Source organism: Anolis carolinensis, chromosome 4, assembly GCF_035594765.1.
Source record: "Anolis carolinensis isolate JA03-04 chromosome 4, rAnoCar3.1.pri, whole genome shotgun sequence".
NCBI classification, from domain to species: Eukaryota; Metazoa; Chordata; class Lepidosauria; order Squamata; family Dactyloidae; genus Anolis; species Anolis carolinensis.
In genome coordinates this window covers 116,455,301-116,478,738 of record NC_085844.1, presented here as the reverse complement: position 1 = coordinate 116,478,738, position 23,438 = coordinate 116,455,301, and the positions used below count along the sequence as shown (strand labels likewise).

The 23,438-nt window shown below is 41.7% G+C and overlaps 2 protein-coding genes and 1 long non-coding RNA gene across 4 annotated transcripts in view; 2 read left to right on the top strand and 1 right to left on the bottom strand.

The window, feature by feature from the left end:
- Window positions 1-4,026: 4,026 nt before the first annotated feature.
- On the top strand, window positions 4,027-12,564 carry psmg4 (proteasome assembly chaperone 4). Its single transcript, XM_062977669.1, has 3 exons — window positions 4,027-4,248; window positions 11,013-11,088; window positions 12,372-12,564. The coding sequence occupies exons 1-3, from the start codon at window positions 4,081-4,083 to the stop codon at window positions 12,491-12,493; spliced, it is 366 nt and encodes a 121-aa protein (XP_062833739.1). The 5' UTR covers window positions 4,027-4,080; the 3' UTR covers window positions 12,494-12,564.
- Window positions 4,255-6,437, top strand: LOC134298216 (uncharacterized). Its single transcript, XR_010005170.1, has 2 exons — window positions 4,255-5,274; window positions 5,499-6,437. It is a non-coding gene; the product is annotated as an uncharacterized LOC134298216 (long non-coding RNA).
- Window positions 12,565-15,647: 3,083 nt separating the features above from the next.
- Window positions 15,648-23,438, bottom strand: part of slc22a23 (solute carrier family 22 member 23) — a 126,735-nt gene continuing 118,944 nt past the window's right edge. For both annotated transcript variants that reach the window (XM_062977667.1, XM_062977668.1), the window contains one exon: window positions 15,648-22,794. In XM_062977667.1, the coding sequence (XP_062833737.1) occupies window positions 22,434-22,794 (361 nt within the window). In that variant the 3' untranslated portion in view covers window positions 15,648-22,433. The remainder of the gene's footprint in view (window positions 22,795-23,438) is intronic.

Genomic DNA, 23,438 nt, shown 5'->3' with positions numbered 1-23,438 from the left:
CCCTGACATTAAGTCCAGTTGTGTCTGACTCTGGGGGTTGGTGCTCATCTCCATTTATAAGCCAAAGAGCTGGCGTTGTCCATAGACACCTCCTAGGTCATGTGGCTGGCATGACTGCATGGAGCACTGTTACCTTCCCACTGGAGCAGTACCTATTGATCTACTCACATTTGCATGTTTTCGAACTGCTAGGTTGGCAGAAGCTGGGGCTAACAGCGGGTGCTCATTCCGCTCCCGGGATTCGAACCTGCAACCTTTCAGTCCACAAGTTCAGCAGCTCAGCACTTTAACATGCTGCGGCACCGGGGGTCCTTTTAAGGCCCCTTCTACACTGCCATATAATCAAGTTCAAAGCAGATAATCTGGATTTTATATGGCAGAGTTTGAGGAAACATCCTTTTTTTACTAACTCCCTCAGCTAATGGCTGAGTAGGAGGATTCTGGATGTGTGGACACTGGGGGCCCATCAACACTACTATCAGCACAGATATCTGTACATAGTCCCAAAAAAGTCTATTTTTTTGCATCTCCAAATACATTGTTTATCGTCTATTTTTGACATCTCGAAATACATTGTTTATTTTTGGCATCTTCAAGAACATCACAAGTATCTTTCAAGTAAATATTGACTATTTGACCTGAAGTTACAACCAAGAAGAAAACAGCATAGTTTTGTCTGGACTAGAAACCTCCCACGGGAGGGAGAATTCACAACAAGTTTATATACTCGGTTCTTTACTTTGTTAACTACTATGAATTTTAATATGTTATTCTGATGGTTAAGGAGCCCCGGCGGCGAAGTGTGTTAAAGCACTGAGCTGCTGAACTTGCAGACTGAAAGGTTCCAGGTTCAAGCCCCGGGAGTGGAGTGAGCTGCTGCTGTTAGCTCCAACTTCTGCCAACCTAGCAGTTCGAAAACATGCCAATGTGAGTAGATCAATAGGTACCTCTGCGGCGGGAAGGTAATGGCACGCCATGCATTCACGCCGGACACATGACCTTGGAGGTGTCTATGGACAACGCCGGCTCTTCGGCTTAGAAATGGAGATGAGCACCAACTCCCAGAGTCAGACATGACTGGACTTAACGTCAGGGGAAACCTTTACCTTTATTCTGATGGTTGAGATACAGTAAACTGGTGGTTAGATATTATAACAATTTCAATCAGCACTTACAAGAGTAAACAACTTTTGTTTGGGGCCCATCAACACTGCCATATAAAATGTTGGAGTTTTAAAATATACGAGGGTTGAATGAAAAGTAATGCCTCCACCTTCGTAACTCCTCAACAGATGGCAGTACTGTTATGAGGCAGGTACTGGCTTGTTCAGTAGACTCTCCTCTACAGTTCCATTTGGTGAGAAGCCTTAGCATTGAACAGTTGTGTTGTTAAAGTGCGAAGTGTGGAACCCTGCGCAGATGGTCGGTCAATGCGACTTAAGCAACGTGCAGTCATTGAATTCTTGAGAGCAGAAGGTGTCACCCCAAAGGAGATTCATCCGTGAATGCAAGCTGTTTATGGCAATTGTGTTGATGTGAGTACTGTGTGTCATTGGGCGAGTAAGTTTAAAGATGTTGAGGTGGGAACATCTGACTTGCGTGACATACAAAGAGTTGGACATCCTGTGACAAAAACCACCGAGTTTCACAAGCAAAAGGTTGACAGATTGATTCAGGACCATCGTCGTATCACTCAGTGAGAAATTTCAAGCATAATTGGCATTTCACAAGAACGTATGGGTCACATTATTGCTTTGCTTTGCTATCAGAAGATCTGTGCACGATGGGTACTGTGAGATGCTAGTTGTGGAAACAGAGTGTCAACTTCTTCCGTGATGGCTTCAGAAAACTTGTTGATTGTTGGCGGAAATGTATCCAATTGTCTGGTGATTGTGTGGAAAAGTGAATAGTGGTAGTTAAAGAGCACATTCTAAGGATTATTTCTGTGTTTGATTTATTAAAATATTCCCATCCAAACCAAAGTAATGTAGGTGGAGGCATTACTTTTCATTCAATCCTCGTACTAGCCTATTCTGAAGACAAAATGCTGGGTTACTTTAAGTATTGTAAGTGCTGAGTCACAGTTACAGTGATTAAGCATGAGGATAATGAAACCCTGAAGTTAGGTTTGCATCAGGTGCATAAGATAATGAAAGCATGAAGGGAATATTGCATCATGCAGGTGTATATAAGAACACCAACAGAATAAGTTGGTGTCGGGTGATGTGATGATGTATGGTGAATTGGAGGATTCAAGAGAGGGCTGTGAATACTGTAAAAAGCGCCTACAAAAGATAAAGCCTTCCTGCGGAAGGAAGCTCCTGCGTCGGCTGTTTATTGCTCCTGACACACAAAAAAAAATTTTTTATAGCTTATACCAAACCCTGGTGGCCAAGTGTGTTAAAGCACTGAGTTGCTGAACTTGCAGACTGAAAGGTCTCAGGTTCAAATCCCGGCAGCGGAGTGAGCGCCCGCTGTTAGCTCCAGCTTCTGCCAACCTAGCAATTCGAAAACATGTAAATGTGAGATCAATAGATACTGCTCCGTCGGGAAGGTAACGGCACTCCATGCAGTCATGCCGGCCACATGACCTTGGAGGTGTCTACAGACAACGCCGGCTCTTCGGCTTAGAAATGGAGATGAGCACCAACCCCCAGAGTCAGACATGACTGGACTTAACATCAGGGGAAACCTTTACCTTACCAAACAAAATAAGCGTTAATATACAAAGAACAAAATAAGTTCATTCCCTTCAGGTCCACTTCACTTTATAGTACAGTAGAGTCTAATTTATCCAACATGAATGGGCTGGCAGAACGTTGGATAAGTGAAAATGTTGGATAATAAGGAGGGATTAAGGAAAATTTAAGGATAAAGGATTAATTTAAATGGTAAATAGGGAGTTCTTTTTCAAACACCCTGTACAAACCTCCCTTGCCTATTTTCCAACAGAGCTCACAAACTCTGAGGATGCCTGCCATAGATGTGGGCGAAATGTCAGGTGAGAATGCTTCTGGAACATGGCCAGACTGCCCCGGAAAACTCAGAGCAACCCAAAGTGTTTGCAGTTTTGCAAAAAATTGTTTCCATGTTTTGATGCTAGGGAACGGCATTTACAAACCATGAAGGAAACAAATAATAATAATAATAATAAGAAGGCCTGATCCTTGCAGCCTAGGAGCAAGCCATCAGAACAAATGCAATTAAGGCCAAGATCGAAAAATCAGCTGATGACCCAAAATGCAGACTGTGCAAGAAAACCGACGAAACAACTGATCATATCCTCAGCTGCTGTAAGAAAATCGCACAGACTGACTATGAACAGAGGCACAACTATGTGGCCCAAATGATTCATTGGAACTTATGCCTCAAGTACCACCTGCCAGCAGTAAAGAACTGGTGGGATCACAAACCTGCAGAAGTATTGGAAAATGAGCACCCAAAGACTTCCGAATCCAGACTGACAAAGTTCTGGAACACAACACACCAGACATCACAGTTGTGGAAAAGAAAAAGGTTTGGATCATTGATGTCGCCATCCCAGGTGAGAGTCGGATTGATGAAAAACAACAGGAAAAACTCAGCCGCTATCAGGACCTCAAGATTGAACTTCAAAGACTCTGGCAGAAACCAGTGCAGGTGGTCCCGGTGGTGATGGACACATTGGGTGTCATGCCAAAAGATCTCAGCCGGCATTTGGAAACAATAGACATTGACAAAATTACGATCTGCCAACTGCAAAAGGCCACCCTGCTGGGATCTGCGCGCATCATCTGAAAATACATCACACAGTCCTAGACACTTGGGAAGTGTTCGACTTGTGATTTTATGATACGAAATCCAGCATACCTATCTTGTTTGCTGTGATATAATAAAATAAAATAATAATAATTTTTTTCCGTTGCTTCTGGAGTGAGAGAAATAATCGTGATCTGTCAAACGACAGCAGTCTCCAAAGATCCACAACAAACGGCGGCTGAAAGACGCCCAGCCCCTCCCTCCCTCCCTCTGTGGGAACTGGAAGTGCTCTGGGCTCGATTGCTCCTGCTTGGTCGAGGCGGGGCTGAGCCGTGCTCGGCGATGGAGGAGGCCGCGGATGGCGAGCGCATCTCGGTGCACGACTTCCGCGGGCGGCTGGCGGAGGAGCTGGTGCACTTCCACGCCATGCGGCTGCGGGACTCGCTCTTCCTCTGGGTCGGCGACGGGCCCCGGCTCGGCAACCTGGCCCTGGCTATGAGCAGCCCGCGCGTGAGTGGGCCCTGAATTCCCGCGAAAGGCTGCAGAGGGAAGGAAGGAGCCATGGTTTCAAGGGGAGCCCCTACCTACCTACCTATATCTATATCTATCCCTTTTCTCTTTTGGTTGAAGCCAAGGCCTCTTAGCAAAGGCTGCTTTCCCTTCCAGGGGACGTCCACGCTGTAGAATGAATGCAGTTCGGCCCCACTTGAGCTGCCATGGCTCAATGCTATGGATTCCTGGGAGTTGTAGTTTTACAAGGTCTCCAGCCTTCTCTGCTAAATGGCACACATGTAGATTTTATGCACTTAGAGCCTATTTGAATTGCCATGGCTCAATGCTATGGATTCCTGGGAGTTGTAGTTTTACAAGGTCTCCAGCCTTTTCTGCTAAATGGCACACATGTAGATTTTATGCACTTTGATCCTATTTGAATTGCCATGGCTCAATGCTATGGATTCCTGGGAGTTGTAGTTTTACAAGGTCTCCAGCCTTCTCTGCTAAATGGCACACATGTAGATTTTATGCACTTTGATCCTATTTGAATTGCCATGGCTCAATGCTATGGATTCCTGGGAGTTGTAGTTTTACAAGGTCTCCAGCCTTCTCTGCTAAATGGCACACATGTAGATTTTATGCACTTTGATCCTATTTGAATTGCCATGGCTCAATGCTATGGAATCCTGGGAGTTGTAGTTTTACAAGGTCTCCAGCCTTCTCTGCTAAATGGCACACATGTAGATTTTATGCACTTTGATCCTATTTGAATTGCCATGGCTCAATGCTATGGATTCCTGGGAGTTGTAGTTTTACAAGGTCTCCAGCCTTCTCTGCTAAATGGCACACATGTAGATTTTATGCACTTTGATCCTATTTGAATTGCCATGGCTCAATGCTATGGATTCCTGGGAGTTGTAGTTTTACAAGGTCTCCAGCCTTCTCTGCTAAATGGCACACATGTAGATTTTATGCACTTTGAGCCTATTTGAATTGCCATGGCTCAATGCTATGGAATCCTGGGAGTTGTAGTTTTACAAGGTCTCTAGGCTTCTCTGCCAAACTGTATTGATAAAGAATTTAATACAGTTTAGCACCACTTGAGCTGTCATGGTTCAATGCTCTGCAGTCTTTGGAGTTCTAGTTTTACAAGGTCTCCAGCCTTCTCTGGCCAACGGCTTGAGTAGAGAATTTAATACAATGGCACCGTTTGAACTGCCATGGCTCAATGCTAAGGAACCCCAGGAGTTGTAGTTTTTTACAAGGTCTCCAGCCTTCTCTGCTAAATGGCACACATGTAGATTTTATGCAGCTTGATCCTACTTGAATTGCCATGGCTCAATGCTATGAAATCCTGGGAATTCTAGTTTTACAAGGTCTCTAGCCTTGTCTGCCAGATTGCATCAGTATAGAATTTAATACAGTTTAGTATCACTTGAACTGCCATGGCGCAATGCTTTGGAATCCTTGGTATCTAGCTTCAAATCCCGGGAGTTGTAGGTTTACAAGGTCTCTAGCCTTCTCTGCCCAAGGGCATGGGTATAGAAGTTAATACAGTTTAGCACTGCTTGAACTAACCTGGCTCAATGCAATGGAATCCTGGGAGTTGTAGTTTCACAAGGTCTCTAGGCTTCTCTGCCAAACTGTATTGGTATAGAATTTAATACAGTTTAGCACCACTTGAATTATCATGGTTCAATGCTATGCAGTCTTGGGAGTGCTAGTTTTACAAGGTCTCCAGCCTTCTCTGACCAACGGCTTGAGTAGAGAATTTAATACAGTGGCACCGTTTGAACTGCCATGACCCAATGCTAAGGAACCCCAGGAGTTGTAGTTTTTTACAAGGTCTCCAGCCTTCTCTGCTAAATGGCACACATGTAGATTTTTTAAAATTAAATTTTTATTGGTATATACAAAAATTAAATACAACGAAAGAGTGAGAACAATATTTGTTGACAGAAAGTGAAGGGAAAAAAAATGAGAATCTACTTTGAAAAGAAAGAAGAAAAAGAAGAAGCGTAGGAGTGGGAAAAAGACATAAAGAAGAGGGTAAAAAAGGAAAAAAAATAAAAGGAGGAAAAATAAAAAATAAAAATATTAAAAAAATTATAAAGGAAAAAAATAATAAAAAAACAAACCATAAATATATATAAAAATGAATTCAGTCTTTGCCTTTGCATTTCCAATTCTAAAGTAAGAAAAGAGGATGAAAAAAAAAATCTCCTTTTTGGAAATAGTAAGGACAAACACAAAAAAGAATGTTGTCCTTTATATTGGCTGAGTCAATGATTCTTTACTTTTTCATAAAGTAATAAGAAAAGAGACACAAAAAGAATCATCCTTCTGTTCTTTAATTGATATCCTCCCACTTCTTTTACTTTCAAATTCTTCTACTTTAGACCAGTCTGTGTATTTTATCGGGTTACCTGTATTTTTCTTTAGAAAAAAAGTTCGTTTATCCATGTCTTTTGTCTTTCTCACTTTCTGTAACCATTCTTCCATATCTGGTGTTTCCTTTTGCTTCCACCTTTTAGCAATACTAATTCTGGCGGCTGTAGTTAAATATGTAAATAAGATATTATCATTTCTATCTAAATGGATATCCCGGTCAGTTATGCCCAATAAATAATACTCTGCCTTTCTGGGGAATTTTGTTTTAAGTATTTGTTGACAAATTTTATGGACATTCTTCCAAATTTTTTTTGTTTCTGGCACACATGTAGATTTTATGCACTTTGATCCTACTTGAATTGCCATGGCTCAGTGCTATGAAATCCTGGGAATTCTAGTTTTACAAGGTCTCTAGCCTTCTCTGCCAGATTGCATCACTATAGAATTTAATACAGTTTAGTATCACGTGAACTGCCATGGCACAATGCTTTGGAATCCTGGGTGTCTTTCATTTCGAGTCCCAGGAGTTTTAATTTTACAGGGTCTCCAGCCTTTTCTGCCAAACTGCATCCATATAGAATTTACAGTAATACAATTTAGCACTAGTTAAATGGCCATGGCTTAATGCTATGGAATCCTGGGAGTTGTAGTTTTACAAGGTGTCTAGGCTTCTCTGCCAAACTGCAAGGATATAGAATTTTATACCGTTTAGCGCCACTTGCACTGCCATGGCTCCGTGCTATGGAATCCTGGGCGTCTTTCGTTTCGAATCCTGGGAGTTGTAGTTTTACAAGGTCTGTAGGCTTCATTGCCCAAGGGCGTGAGTATAGAATTTAAAACAGTTTATTGCCATTTGAACTGTCATGACCAAATGGCACACACGAAGATTTTATGCAGTTTGATTCTACAGTAGAGTCTTGCTTATCCAACATAAATGGGCCGGCAGAATGTTGGACAAGCGAAAATGTTGGATAATAAAGAGGAATTAAGGAAAGGCCTTATAAATGTCAAATGATGTTATGATTTTACAAATTAAGTATGAAAAAAATCAAGTTTTACAACAAATCAACAGAAAAAGCAGTTCAGTACACAGTAACGCAATGTAATTACAGCAGAGTCTCGCTTATCCAACATAAACGGGCTGGCAGAACTTTGGATAAGCAAAAATGTTGGATAATAAGAAGGGATTAAGGAAAAGCCTATTGAATGTCCAATTATGTTATGATTTTACAAATTAAGCACCAAAACATGTTTTATAACAAATCGACAGAAAAGGCAGAAAAATTCACAGTAATGTTATGTAGTAATTACTGTATTTACGAATTTAGCACCAAAACATCGCAATGTATTGAAAACATTGACTTTAAAAACATTGACTATTAAAAGGCAGACTGCATTGGATAATACAGAACGTTGGTTAAGTGAAGGTTGGATAAGCGAGACTCTACTGTATTTGAATAGCCATGGCTCAATGTTATGGAATCCTGGGAGTTCTAGTTTTACAAGGTCTCTAGCCTTCTCTGCCAGACTGCAGCAGTATAGAATTTAATACAGTTTAGTATCACTTGAACTGCCATGGCGCAATGCTTTGGAATCCTGGGTGTCTTTCATTTCGAGTCCCAGGAATTTTAATTTTACAGGGTCGCCAGCCTTTTCTGCCAAACTGCATCCGTATAGAATTTATGGTAATACAGTTTAGCGCCAGTTGAATGGCCATGGCTTAATGCTATGGAATCCTGGGTATCTAGCTTCAAATCCCGGGAGTTGTAGGTTTACAAGGTCTCTAGCCTTCTCTGCCCAAGGGCATGGGTATAGAAGTTAATACAATTTAGCACTGCTTGAACTGCTGTGGCTCAATGCTATGAAATTCTGAGTATTTATTCTATGGGTGCATCTATACTGTAGAATGAATGCAGATTGACATCACTTTAACTGCCATGGCTCAATGCTCTGGAATCATTGGAGTTGCGGTTAGGTGAAGCACCAGCACTCTTTGGCAGAGAAAGCCCAAGACTCTGGAAAACTACATAGCACTGAGCCCTGGCAGTTAAAGTGATTTCCGACTGCATTAATGCTACAGTGTAGGTGTACCCTGAGACCTATGTCCTAAAAAAGTCACTTCAGTAACAAAAACCACTCTCCTTTTCCATAAATTAAGCTCTCACGTCAGCTACTTGGGTAGCTGGGAATAAAACAAGAACTGCAGGATGCACGTTCCTTCAGCCCTAGGTGGCTATCGAACGCCATGCAAAATTTATGTACGTGTAAAATGATGAGTTTGGATATGTGTTTGCATACATTAAGCCTTTATGTCAAGTATTAGGGTAGTTGTAAAGTAAAAACAAAAACCACAGGACACAAATTTTCTCACCGCAGGGTGGCTTAGTATATGCCATGCAAAATCTGTATAGGTAAAAAAGATATGCTTGGATGTGTGCTTGCTTTAAATCAGGCCCGGTTAGTCTGATCTTAACCTATCTTTTAATGGGTGTTTGGCACATAGGTATCTCTTCAAAATGTATGTCTGTGAGACTGATCTTCAGTGGCTTTGAATCCCTTACCTACAGCAGTGTAGTGCCACAGAAGACTTGAAATTATATGTCCTTTCAGATTGGGGTTATAATTCTATACCCAGTTACTTCAAAACAAGATCCATTAAGCTCAGTGGGGCTTCCTTCTCCTTAGACCTAGATAGTGGAAATATAGACGGTGATTTGTTGCTTTGTGCTTTCAAACCTCTGACTATTAGGATTTTCTTTATATAACTTATTCAAAGGTTTGTGATTGCCTTCTAAGGCTAAGATAATGGTCCCTTAAGTTCTACTCCAACATTCAGACTACTGTAGTACATCAGCAGGCCCCCTTCCCTCTCTGAGCAGCCCCAAAGGGAAGGAGCATCGTCTGTGGGTGCGGCTACACTGTAGACTTAATGCAGTTTGACACCACTTTAACTGCCATGGCTCAATGCTATGGAATCCTGGGATTTGTAGCTCGCTAGGGCACCAAAACGCTTTGGGAGAGAAGGCAAAGGACCTTGCAAAACTGCAACAACTCCCAGACATTGAGCCAGAGTAGCTAACGTGGTGTCAAACTGCATTATTTCTGCAGTGTAGATGCACCTCATGCCGGCAGCCTAAAAGAAACACTGATCCACTCAGCCTTCTCCACTGTGGTGGGGAAACACCACAAAAGACCAGAAGCAATGTGTGGCACACCTAGGTACTGCATGTTGTATAAATGAATTCAGGTCATAGATTTCATGACTTATATATTGGTATATAAAATGGAGCCTCCGGTGGCTCAGTGTGTTAAAGCGCTGAGCTGCTGGACTTGCAGACCAAAAGGTCCCAGGTTCAAATCCGAAGAGCGGAGTGAGCGCCCGCTGTTAGCTCCAGCTTCTGCCAACCTAGCAGTTCGAAAACATGCAAATGTGAGTAGATCAATAGGTACCGCTCCGGCGGGAAGGTAACGGCGTTCCATGCAGTCATGCTGCCCACATGACCTTGGAGATGTCTAAGGACAACGCCGGCTCTTTGGCTAAGAAATGGAGATGAGCACCAACCCCCAGAGTCAGACATGACTGGACTTAACATCAGGGGAAACCTTTACCTTTCTTATATTGGTATACATCATAAATTCCACTCAGTTTAATGGGACTTACTTAGGTAAGTTTGTTAAAATGGTAGTTCCGCAAGTAAGATCTCAGAGGTTTAATCTTGGCATAACAACAAGATCAAAACATTGGAAGTAATGTCTGAATTTGTTGTCGAAGGCTTTCATGGCCGGAATCACTGGGTTGCTGTGAGTTTTCCAGGCTGTGTGGCCATGTTCCAGAAGCATTCTCTCCTGATGTTTCGCCTATCTATGGCAGGCATCCTCAGAGGTTGTGAGGTCTGTTGGAAACTAGGCAAGTGGGGTTGTCTGCTTGAGACAAGTGTGAATGTTGCAATTGATCACCTTGATTAGCATGAATGTTGCAATTGATCACCTTGATTAGCATCAAGGTGATCAATTGCAACATTCACACTTGTCTCAAGCAGACAAGAGTTCTTTCTCCCACTCTGGATGTTCCACAGATATATAAACCCCACTTGACTGGTTTCCAACAGACCTCACAACCTCTGAGAACGTTTGCCATAGATGCTGGTGAAATGTCAGAATGCTTCTGGAACATGGCCACACAGCCCGGAAAACTCACAGCAACCCAATGTCTGAATTAATCCAGAAGCTGAGTCAGCAAGAAATAACATGGTATTGATGTCTCTTCTCCTGCTTTTAACATTTCTGTCTTCTAACCCATTTCTTCTCTTGTGTATGGAACAATGCAAGAATATAACAAGACAGTAAATTTGCAAAACCTCTAACTAACACTCTTTTTCCTCTCTTAGGACTCCATTCCAGTATCTACCTTACTCTTTGGTGATGCATCTGACAATACCTCCAGTTCTTTAGCCCAAAAATTAGGTATGGGTGGGTTTTTAAACTTTTTATGGATCCTCAAGGACTCTTAGATCAGAGTTGGGTAATTGTGGGAGGCCGGAAGTTGCATTATTCCCCTTGCCAACATACCGTGGACTGTAACTCCCACCCCCAGCAGTTTTTCCTCCAAATGGGGAAACAGAGGCCTTTTGACCATGCTTCCCCTTTGGGGAATTTTAGGCCCTTTAGATATATTTTTAACAACAGGAAATTATATAGAGTTATAGAGTCATAGAATTGAAAGAGACCACAAGAGCTATCCAGTCCAATCTCCTTCCATGAAGAAAGACACATGGAAGCAGATGGCCATTCTAGACTATTAAAAAACTGCAGAGAAGTGATGAATGGCCATTTCGTGTTTAATTTTTGTTTTAGGAAAAGGTCTCACTTGCCCCTAAAAATGACTCAATGAAGCAAAAGTGCCATCATTTGTTTCAGAAGATATTTGGGATAATTTTGAAGCAAGGGTTTCTAAATAAATAATCTCTTTTAACTTGGAGGTCACTGGGGCTGATTCTTATCCTAGACCAGGGACCACTCTCCAACCTTATTACCAAAAGGAGTTTTTGGTCAATTTTAGATTTGGTTTGCTTATTTGGGGTGTCGATTCAGAAAATTGCATTGCATAGACCATATCAGCTCTAGTTTCCAATTCAGAACATACGCTATCCAGTAGTCGCCATCTGCTCGCCTACAGAAAACCATATATAATAATCTAGAGCTGATGTGGTGTCTCCAATTCAATTTTCTGAATCGGCACCCAAAATAACCCCAGGAACAGAAGTAAGAAAAATAATTTTTGGGTGGGCTGTTATTATTATTATTATTTCAGTTGGGCTGTGGATTTTGTTAACGCTCATGTTAAAAAAAAGAAGGGGGGGTTAAGGTTGAAAAAAAAATACAAGAGAGCACGAGACCCAAGAAACAATCCCTAACGGCTTTAATAATAATCATCATAATAATAACAATAACAACAAGAACTTTGGGGGACTAAACAGCACCCCTGGCACCAATTTCCCCCGCATATTTCACGGACCTTATTTTAGGTCTTTCGGCCCACGGTTTGGCAACCACTGTCCTAGACCATTATACTGATAATTTATTCCTGGTGAAAATTGGTTAAGGGCCCATGACTTAACTTACAGTCAGATAATTTATACTCCCTCCCTTTGAATTGGGTGTTTGTTTTTTCTTACTGCTAAATCCTAGAATTACCTGTTCATTGTCTTTCCTGATAAGCTGATGCCCCTATTTTGTTTGTGCTTTAGCCAGCAAGACTAAAAAACAGATTTTTGTCAGCTACAACATCCAGAATACAGACAGCGGCTTCATTCTGCTGGTAGAAAACCGAATCAAGGAAGAAATGGCAGCTTTTCCAGACAAGTTTTAGCACGGCGTCACATATTTTCATTGTATGTCTTCTGTTTCCTGATATTTTTTTACATAAAGTATATTATGCTCTTTCTGTGGTAGAGTGACATATTTTGGACAGTGAAGTGTCTTTGGTTTAGTTTGCTTCTTCAAATCAACACAAGGGGTGGAAGAGAATGTGCCTGTGGAAATGCTCTTAGCCATTTATGTAGCTCTTTATCTTTCCTCCTCCAATGGATTTTCAGTGGTAAGAAGCAGGGCAGAAGAAACTGGGAAAGATGTCGAGACTGCTTTGAAGTTCTGTAAATGGAGCAGTGCACTTGCCTGGTAACACTCCATGTTATTTCGGTGTTCACATAACAATGGAAGCAGAAATGTTTGGATGAGATTGCCACCTACTCCGTATCTGGGGTACTGCAGACAGAATTACTCAGCTTTCATCTTTTCTGGCCTAGTTCACTCAAATTGTGATTTTTTAAAAATTCAGCTGCTATTGCCTGTTCATTGACCCTGATTGTTTGTGTGAATGGAGTGGGCTCATTTATCTGAGCACATGATCTCAAGAAAGTAGGGCTTCTGATGAGATGAAGTGAGACTGAGGCCCCTTCTACACTGCCATATAAAATCAAGATTATATGATTTGAACTGGATTATATGGCAGTGTAGACTCATATAATCCAGTTCAAAGATAATGTGGGTTGTCTGATTTGATAATCTGAGTTATCTGCTTTGAACTGGATTAAATGGCAGTGTAGACTCACATAACCTGCCCTGAGTCCCCTCGGGGAAGTAGGGTGTTAAAGCACTGAGCTGGAGACCAAAAGGTCCCAGGTTCAAATCCCGGGAGCGGCGTGAGCGGCCGCTGTTAGCTCCAGCTCCTGCCAACCTAGCAGTTCGAAAACATGCCAATGTGAGTAGATCAATAGGTACTCCTCCAGCGGGAAGGTAACAGCACTCCATGCAGTCGTGCCGGCCACATGACCTTGGAGGTGTCTACAGACAACACCGGCACTTCGGCTTAAAAATGGAGATGAGCACCAACCCCCAGAGTCAGACATGACTGGACTTAACGTCAGGGGAAACCTTTACCTTTACCTATTATTATTAATTCAGTTCAAAGCAGATAATGTTGATTATCTGCTTTGACAATCTGTATTATATGGCAGAAGGGTCCTGAGACTTGTTTGGAAGAGGAATTAGCCCTCTCTATAGCTACATCCTCAGTCCCTGGAGCTTGGCATACTGGAGTTTGGTATGTAGGCAAGGCCAACAAAGTTATTTTGCAAGGATGCTTAGTTGGATTGTTTTGAGGGAAAGCCTGGAGTCCTGTTTCAGTGTTTACTTAAGACTGCAAAGGCCCCTTCTACACTGTCATATAATCCAGATTATCAAAGCAGATAATCCACATTATTTGCTTTGAACTGGATTACATGAGTCTATGCTGCCATATAATCCAGTTCTAAGCAGATAATCTGGATTTTATATGGCAGTGTAGAAGGGGCCAAATGTGGCCAATGAGGGAGCTGTTGCGATCATCTGTAATGTTTGTATTCATGCTGCAAGATATAGGTAGCGGTACACAAATTGGTGGCGGCCTTTGAAGAGAAGCTTTAGCAACCTGAGACCTGTGTATCTACTCTTTAGTATATTCAGGACCAGGAGAAATTTTGACAAGTGATGGGTTGTGCCTCTCAGCACTTGACAGGAATGTTTTTACTAAGAGTCTTGCAAATCTGATCAGGAGGGGTTTAAACTGAATTATGTGGGAGAGGGAGACAGTATTCTTGAAGCTGGAGATCATCAGGTGCTGGAGATAATAGCATAATTGTTACAGAGAGATCTGGGCAAATAATGCAAGAATCCAACAGTGGGAGGATGAAACCTTGAATAAGCTGTTAGAGAGAATGGTCCATGGTCTTAGATGTCCCAAATTATGCATAAACAAGAGGAACGTGAACTTTTTAAAATAGAGCTTATTTCATATGACGCCTATATGAAATATAGACATCATCGAAACCTGGTGGGAAGAGTCACATGATTGGAATCTAGTAATAGAGGGATGTAACTTATTTCAGAGAAATATACCAAACAGGATAGAAGTACCACCATTATATGTGAAGAGACCTACATCTTGAAAGCCAAGTTGAGACCATCTGGGTAAAGACTTGGTGGGGGGAGGGAGAAACATAGATGCCATAGTGAAGGTCTGTTACAGACCCCAGGGCCACACTGAGGACTTGGATGATGTCTTCCTGAAACAGATGACCACACATTCAGAAAGGAGAGATGCAGTGGCAATGGGAGATGTCAACTATCCTGATATTTGTTGGATGTTAAAACTCTGCCAAGCCACTCCGAGCCCTGGGGAAGTGTTTTAAAGATTTTTTAAAAAAAAGATATTTTAAAGATGTTTTTAAATGGTTAGATTTTAGCCTTTCTTGTAAGCCGCCCCAAGCCCTAGGGGAGTGGCGGCATATAAGTTTAAATAATAAATAAATAAATAAATATGAAGTCCAACAAATTTCTCAATTGCCATACAATTACATTATATAGACCTGTGGTTTTCGGGCCCCTTCCACACGGCTGGATAAAATCTCACATTATCTACTTTGAACTGGAACATGTGGCAATGTGGACTCAGATAGCCCAGATATTGTGGCATTTTCTGCCTTGATATCCTGGGTATATAGCTGTGTGGAAGGGCTCTCAGCCTTTGGTCTTCTAGGTGTTTTGGTCTTTAACTCCCAGAAATCTTAGCCAGCTTACCAGCTGTTAGGAATTATGGGAGTTGGAAGTCCAAAACACCTGGAGGAACAAAGGTCGAAAACAACTGGTCTAGAAGCAACCAGAAGATCTGTTGTTTAGATCTCATCCTAACCAACAGTGATGCCCGATTAATAGGATGGAAATAATGGGACCCGTAGGTGGAAGGGACTCTTCTGGAGTTTATCGTGCAGCAGAAAAGGGAAGCCAAACCTAGTCAGATATTTATTCCAAACTTTAAGAAAACTGGTAAGAGAAATACTGGATGTGATGACATGGTCAGGAATACCAAAAGAAAGGAGTTTAAGACAGATTTGACTGGTGGTGACTGTTTTGGTTTAGGCCCCAAGGATTTTCTGTGTCCCTGGGAACTGGAATTCTATGGCAAGAAATACAAGCAAGGCTTGGAATGCTAACCGGGCAACGTCCGTTTTTATTCCTGTACATTTACATACAAAGTTGTTTCAGTAGGTACACCGGATGTAACATCATGCAGACACTTAGCTTTTAAGACTGTTCTTCAGTAGTTGATTTTTTAAGCTTGTGCCATGAAGAAGCACCAAACTACTCATGATCAAAAAAACCCCATACAGTAACAACAATTAGTCAATAAAAACTTCATCAGAAATTGGGGGGAAAGGAAGGGGATTCTCACCCACTACAGACATTGCACACTACTCTGTTCCCAAAACGTATTTGCACACACTATATTGAAAAATGAGGTTCTGTTAATTAAAAAAAAAAAATCAAGTGTGAAGATCTGCCACCACACTTCCCTGTTGCCTTTTTGACCCAGCTACAGATGCAACTTGTATGACATTCAGAGTTTTTTTTATGGCACTTCTGCATTTGATAATTTTTTTCTCCCCCACTTGTTTGGCTTTTGGGAATTGGCAACAAAAATGCAATACTTCCAATTAAATAACCAAAACAAATGCAGCCAGTAGTTCAGTACACTCAAATAGGAATGCATTTGCACAGAATTAATAAAGTGGTTTTCTATTCCATCTTTATAGTATTTTGGTAGCACAATTTGTACTAAAAATGTGAGGGTTTTTCAATTCATTCCAGATAATAATTTCCACTCTGTTAAACGATTATGAAAAAAAAAAAACCATTTTCAATGCCTCTTAATAAGAGTAATTTAAAAGCCATATGGACTGGCTGAACTTGGCTCAGTAAAAAGAAGAAGAAACAAGAGCTAAGCCAGGAATATGGAATACAGTGTTCCCTCACTACTTCGCGGTTCACTTTTCGTGGATTCGCCGTTTTGCAGTTTTTCAATAAATTCTTAGACTATTATAAATCATAAAACAATTACAATTTACAGCCTAACCTCAGTGATAAGTGAGGGAACACTGTATTGGTATTCTGGGTGTTGTTGGACTTCAGCACCCATGAACCTTCACCATTAGCAATGGTGAAGCCTGACAAGTGTTTCAGTGCAACAACATCAGGAGAGCCATATTTCCAACCCAGTGACCTGAACACAGTACATTGACCAGTGTTTTCCATGTTAGGATGCAAATGTAAAATGCCTCCCTCTCTTGGGATGATAGCCAACCTTAGTTCTTGAACAATGATCCGGGATGGTGGTGTTTTTCTACAAAGCCTGCCAACTGCTCCATGCCATCCTTAATCGCTGGACAATGATTAAAGGACTAGTCTGGGAGGGGGCAACTACATCTTCCTGTATCTATTTGGGGATGCAGTTTACATAAGGCTTACCCCCTAGCAGCAAGGTCCATGGTAAGGGATACTGGGAATTATACTATCATGTCTGGAAAAGAAGTTGCCCACCTCACTCTACAGTGGCTACAGTCTTTTCTAGTCTAAATGTTTCACGGCTAAGACAAAATTTGTTAGTGGTAAGCTCCTCACTAGCCTAGTATCAGAACAGTTTGGGATGGTTCACCAGAAGCTTATCAGAATACAATAGAGAGCTAGGAAGAGTTGACCTTTGGGCCTAGAATTGTCAGATTCCTCTTGAGAAATTCTAGGATGTGTAATCCAAAAAAAAAAAATAACTTCTGACACGATGTGGGCATGCCAAAACTGCAAGCTGTTATGATGTAGATCCCATGACGGCTTTAGGTCCAGGAGGTCCAGATAATGGGTCCGATTTGCCTGTGGCATCACACACTTGTTCACCAGGCGGGGAGGAAAATGGCACTGAACTTCTGCTTGATGCTAAAATATTACTTTTAGCAAGGTGTCCAAACATTCCCTCTTGTGGGGTTGGTGAGGAATGCCTAAAAGCCATGCCCACTGCTGCCAATGCACCCGAGTGTTCTCTGGGAAATGTGCAAGGGAGTCATGTGTGCACTTTACTGCTAGAGATCGCCACTTGAAGCAGCATGTAAATATAATTCCTTGACAAAAGGAAGCACCACCCAAGTCTTAAGCAGGGTTAGGACCAGCTCCCAGATGCCCAAACCAACATGGCCAATGTAAGGTATTCTGGGAGCAAAAGCATGTAAAAGGCCAAAGGTATTCTACTTCTAGTTTGTGAAAACTAGGTTGAAGACAAAAGGGTTTTTTAAAGTGCCAAAATGGCATGATAGAGTAGTATTCTCAAACTCTAGTCCTCTTAAGTGTTTTGGATTTCAATTCTCAGAAACCTTAGTAACCTTGGCCTATGATCAGGGATTCTGGAAACAGTTCTTCCTCATGTAGATGCTCATTTCTTTCTGGTATTACTCAAACAGAATTTTGCAGGACATTAGAGGTACAGAAAAACATTGCAAAACTTGTTTATCCAAGATGTACCACTATCACTTTATTATAGCTGCATGCTGAGAAAAATGTGTCTGGTAGAACTGTCGCAGAGTTGTGTTCACACTCTGCAAAATGGAATGTGAGCAAGTCCCACATGTTTCCCTGACAAAAGGCAGGCCACTTACACCTATGGAATAGGTAAGTGATGTGCAATGAAAGGCCTAAGCTTTGGATAACCAGCTCAAGACCCTTTAATTTTGGTTGGGACTTCAAACCTCTGCATATTTTATATCAGAGTGTATTGGCTGATGAGAGTTGCTGACCCACATGAGCCCACCTATGGTCTACCAAACGGCTGACAGACTGCAATACTCAGTAAATATATGTAAAGAAAGCCTCAGAAACCAAGTGCTGGACTGACTGATCCAAGTAAATATAGTAAAGGAAAAGGTTTTCCCCTGACATTAAGTCTAATCGTGTTCAACTCTGGTGGTTGGTTCTCATTTCTATTTCTAAGCCAAAGAGCCGGCGTTGTCTGTAGACATTTCCAAGGTCATGTGGCCGGCATGACTGCATGGAGCACCAAGAAAATATGAAGAATATGAAAAGAGCTCACTATTTGACAGACTCGAATGGGTTGGAATTCTGTTGGGGACTTGCATCTTTGTAAGTGGACTTGTGTCTGTGAATTAGACTGAGGCAGTACCATCATATCTGTATCTAGAAAAAGACTGCTGTTGTGTTATTACATAGGGAGGCAACAAAGTGACTGATGTGTACTTGAACCAACATACAACAGGCCTGACATGCATTGGGATGCAACGTTTCATTATACATCTTTGTAATTCATGACTAGATTTCTTAGTGTTAGGTGGCTAAGCATATGTCATGTTATGTTATGTAAACTGTGATGGAGTATTCTTGTCAATGTCTATACATAGATAAGCACTGGGACACCACAGCAAGCTTGCAACACCGCAGCTAAGGCTCCATTGGAGGTCAAGGATCCATACATTTTTACCCTGTGTATATAGGGCTTCCAAAAGAGGGTGCTTCCCAAAGGAGTTTGATGGGATGATCAACCCGATTCACTCAGAAGATCCTGATGTTGTCTTCCATCTGTAAACTCCAATCCCTCACCCCCAGTTGGAACAGTTACTTTTTTGGATTACATATCCTGGAATCTCTCAGTCAGCAAAGCCACTGGAAACCTCCCCAGTCTCTAGATGATTTTTGCTATGGAGGGAAAAATACTAAACAGGGAAAGACAGAACAGTTGCACAGTGACATTGCTACGAGCTGTCTGTCTTGGAAGCATTCAAGTCATCTAGGTCAGCATTGGATTATACTATGGTGTTTTTTTGTTTTTGTTTTTTTGCCAAGAGAATAATTTATCTTTTTTCTAATCTCTTCATCAAGGCTGTCTTGAATCAGTTATTTAATACAACTTATTAGGCTAGTTAAAAAAAACCCTTCAGTCAAAGCACTATGGGAAGCTAACTCAGTTCTATATTAACCCAAGCAAACCACGAGACAAGTTGGGGATGAATTGTAAAGTACTAATTCCAAATGTCACATTTAAGGCCAAAATAAAATCAAAAGGTGAAGGATATAGGAGAACCATCAAGTGCTCCTGTCACAGGCTTACATTGTTATGTACATATGCTGATACCCTTCTCTCTAGTCCTGCTTGCTTGTAAAGTTAAAGGAGCTTAACATTAGAACAGGAAAATCACAGCAGATGGTGCAAATGAGCACGACAGGGACTTCAAAACGGCACTAAAATGCAATAAACTCCATAGGCTGGTGAGTGGTCAACATGATTAGTACTCTAAAGATATATGCACAGAGGTGGGAATTAAAAAGCTGTTCTGTACCACATGGACTGTAAAAGTGCTGTGTGTCGGCTTTGCGTGTTGACAATCAATGTTCTTTCTCTTTTCTCTCTAATGCCTTTCAAGGCCTCGCTCTGTTGAAAAGCACATCCAACTTGTCCTTCACAGATCTAACAACAAACTCATTGTTCCTGATACATTGCTTGTAAGAAAAGCATTATATAAAAGGCAAAAGGCATCACACAATTTTGGCACATGAATATTGCACAATTCAAAAGGCCATGGTTTGTTTTTGTTTCCCTCCCAATGTAAATGTAAGGACTGTAATTGTCTGAACATTAAAAGAATGGAGGAGGGGTGGCCCTTTGGTGGGCAGAGCCAGACGGCTTACTAGAGAACATAAGAAAGATTGGGCTCACACATTTCCCCCCTGCAAGTCTCACAGCAATGGCACTTCAGGGAGAGAAAACACACAAATCCAGTGTTTCATTTTGTTCTTTTCCTCACCAGGCTTGAGAAAAAGATTTTCCCAAGTATCTCTTCCTCTGTATGAAAATTAGCAGCTTTAAGACAACATTATTTTTCTTCTCAAGTACATAAACATGTGTCTATGCCCCAGGTCCATTTCACCCCACTAGCAAATTTAGCCAGCCAGTGCTGGAGGGTACTACGGTACTTTGCCGTGTGACAAGCAGCCGTGTGTTGAGCTCGGAGCAGGCCGTAGGAACGCAAAAAGCAGTTTGACAGAAGACGGGAAGAGAAACACAGATAAAGTCAAGTCTACAGACAATATTTAGAGCAAAGAAGGGACATGGCAGGGTGGGTGACTGAACAGTGAGCCCTGCCCTTTGCCCGCAAATGCAGGATATATTTCAAACAAAGTGACTGTGAAATGGATGGCTCAAGACATCACTGCACACTGGGAGGCTGCATTCACTTTTTAAAAATGGCTGTACCACTTGGTAGTCAATCACAAATGGATGGTCAGATCAGAAAGGGAGGGAGGGCAAACAACTAACTCCAAGTTGCCACATGTTCAGAATCTTGTGGCATGAACCTGGCACTAAATGGCTCTCCTCTCAGAGCCAACATTTAAGAAACCAACATTTTCAGAAGGACAAATGGCTGGCATAACTCATGTCCAGCTCTTTGGGGGGAAAGGAAAGAAGTTTAATGTTGCTTCCCAACCCACTGTTCCAAAACACGTTTTATGCTGAGGCAAGTTCTGCTGAATTTCAGCGGACACTACCTCCAAGCAGATTTAGGGTTCAGGGTATCAAGTGTCTATTTTCAACCAAGTGATCCCATGGGAATAGTTGATTTAATTGACTGGTGGGTGAGAAATTCTACAAGAGCACTTAGGATTTTATTTTGGTGCACTTAATGGCCATTTCCTATAGGTTTTCGTATTGAAGATGGCAGCCAGCTGACAATATCCTTGAAAAACTGGGAAAATTACCAGTCTCCATATGGAGATGGCTTTGGCCATTCTTCCAATGGTTTATTCTCCATTTCTCACACTTCTGTTCCCCCAATCTGACATTTCAATGTATTGTGTCAGTTCTTTTACAGTATTATCACGTTAAAAAGTAAACATTCTTGGGACTGTGATGGGTACACAGTTGAATCTATGTTGAGACAGCCAGAAATCCAGCCTTGATGCATTTCAGAATCCTAGACACTCTTGGCTATCATTTTTCCCAACCTGGACATATTCTCCTAAGCATTCTGACACTTCCTGTTATGTTCAGAACAAGTCATGGTAAAGCACTGGGTTTACCACTGAGCAATGCATTATTTTTTCCAGGCATTGCTTATCATTAAGAATGAACACCCATAAGACTTCTTTATGGAGAGACACATTTCCCATTTCAGCCCACATTCCTGATTTCCTTTGGGGTGGATGGGGAATACTTTGCTTGTGCAAAACTTTGTTTTCTGCTTTGATTGGCAGATGGACTCCACTTTGTATAAAATTTAGAAACAGTTTTTTAAAAATATATCAGGGTTCACTAGCCCAAATCTATCGAGAATGTTAATTTTGAAATTTTAAGTTGTGTTTTCTGAATGAACATCAGATAAACCAGTTTGAAGGGAGCAGGAAAGAGACAGGGGGATTGGGTGATTCTGAACAGATTAAGAAAACATCAGTAGTCAATGAATTTAACTGTCCCAGCAAGACACACCTCATTCCTCCAACAAAAAAACGCAAAAGACAATTTAAAAAACCCAAGCAAAACAGAAAACAAAAAGAACAAACCCTATGATTTCTTTCTTGGAATGGCTACTCTTCTGGAGAACAAATGGCTTTTGTGTTTGTGGTCCAAAGAGGAAAAAAATGAGGTGATAAAGTGCTTCATGGAAACAGAAACAAAATCATCAAAATAAATAGAAATATTTCATGGTGGGGAGGAAAGAAATGTTCTGATGTGCTGTTCTCTCCATTCAACTTGCTTTGAAAATGCCTTCCCCCCGCCCGCCCCCCAAACAACGGTTTCCAAAGCCAATGCGTTCCAAAGATTCCTACAAGAAGTGGTTTGAGCAGCGGAGTCCGATTCCCCTGTGTATCCATCCCTTCTTTCACTGGTCTGTAAACCTTCTGCGGAAAGCCCGCCCATGCCAAAGCGCTCCTCCTCCAATCAGCTACATCGCTTTCATCCCATTGGCCGTGACGCTCTCGGCTGCACTGTCATTCACGGCAGCTGCTGAATCGTGCAAGCCAGAGTAATCCTTGAGTTCGGAGTTTGTCAGCAGCAGGGGCTGCTCCCCCTTCTTGTGCGGCAGGAGGGGCTGCCGGGTGTAATGTTCGCCATCAGGAATGTTCTCTGGCAAGTTCTGGTTTTTGCTCTCAGGCAACAGAAGGATACAGATGATGCAGATGAGGGTGCAACAGGCAAAGATCACATGATGGAGGAAGTAGCCTTTCTGGTTGTGGAGTTCCATGATGGGCGCAGTCAACATACCGAAGCCAGCGCTGGCTTGCACAAGACCCAGCCCGCCGCCCCTGTGGAAGCAAGCATAGCCTTCGTAATAACCACCAAAGCAGATCCCTTCAAGCTTATGTTCAGTAATATGACAGTATAACATGCACACCTTCAAATGGAAAAGGCTACTAATGAAACGGCCACCATCACAAAACGTTATTTCCCTCTGATATAGTTAGCCTTCCTTCAATATGAAGAAAACCCAAGGAAGTTTATGGCCATTACATAAAATGATTAAAATAAAAATAACACTAACAGTTAAAAAAAACACATTCCACAGAATATGGTTTTGAAAGGAATCTTTAAAAAGCAAGTAATATTCAAACAAGATCTAGGTGTACCAACCTTGCCCACCAAATGAGAGTCACAGCAGAGGTTGGTGAACCCAAAGGGCAATTTTCATGCCCTATGATGGTAAATCCAACCAGTTGTTTTTCCAATTATAGTCCCGTGTTTACGCCTCTTCCAGCACCTTGAAGGTGACGATAATTTAGACAATCCACCAGCTCCTGATGATTTCGAAATAATTAGCACTTTGGCCCAGGTTTCTCCTGATTTTATCTAGATTTTACCTTTTGTCCTTATGTGTGAATTTTTATGACTGGTTTTCATTGTTTTTAATCTGTCTTATGGTGTTATTTTATTGTTGTTGACTGGGCTTGGC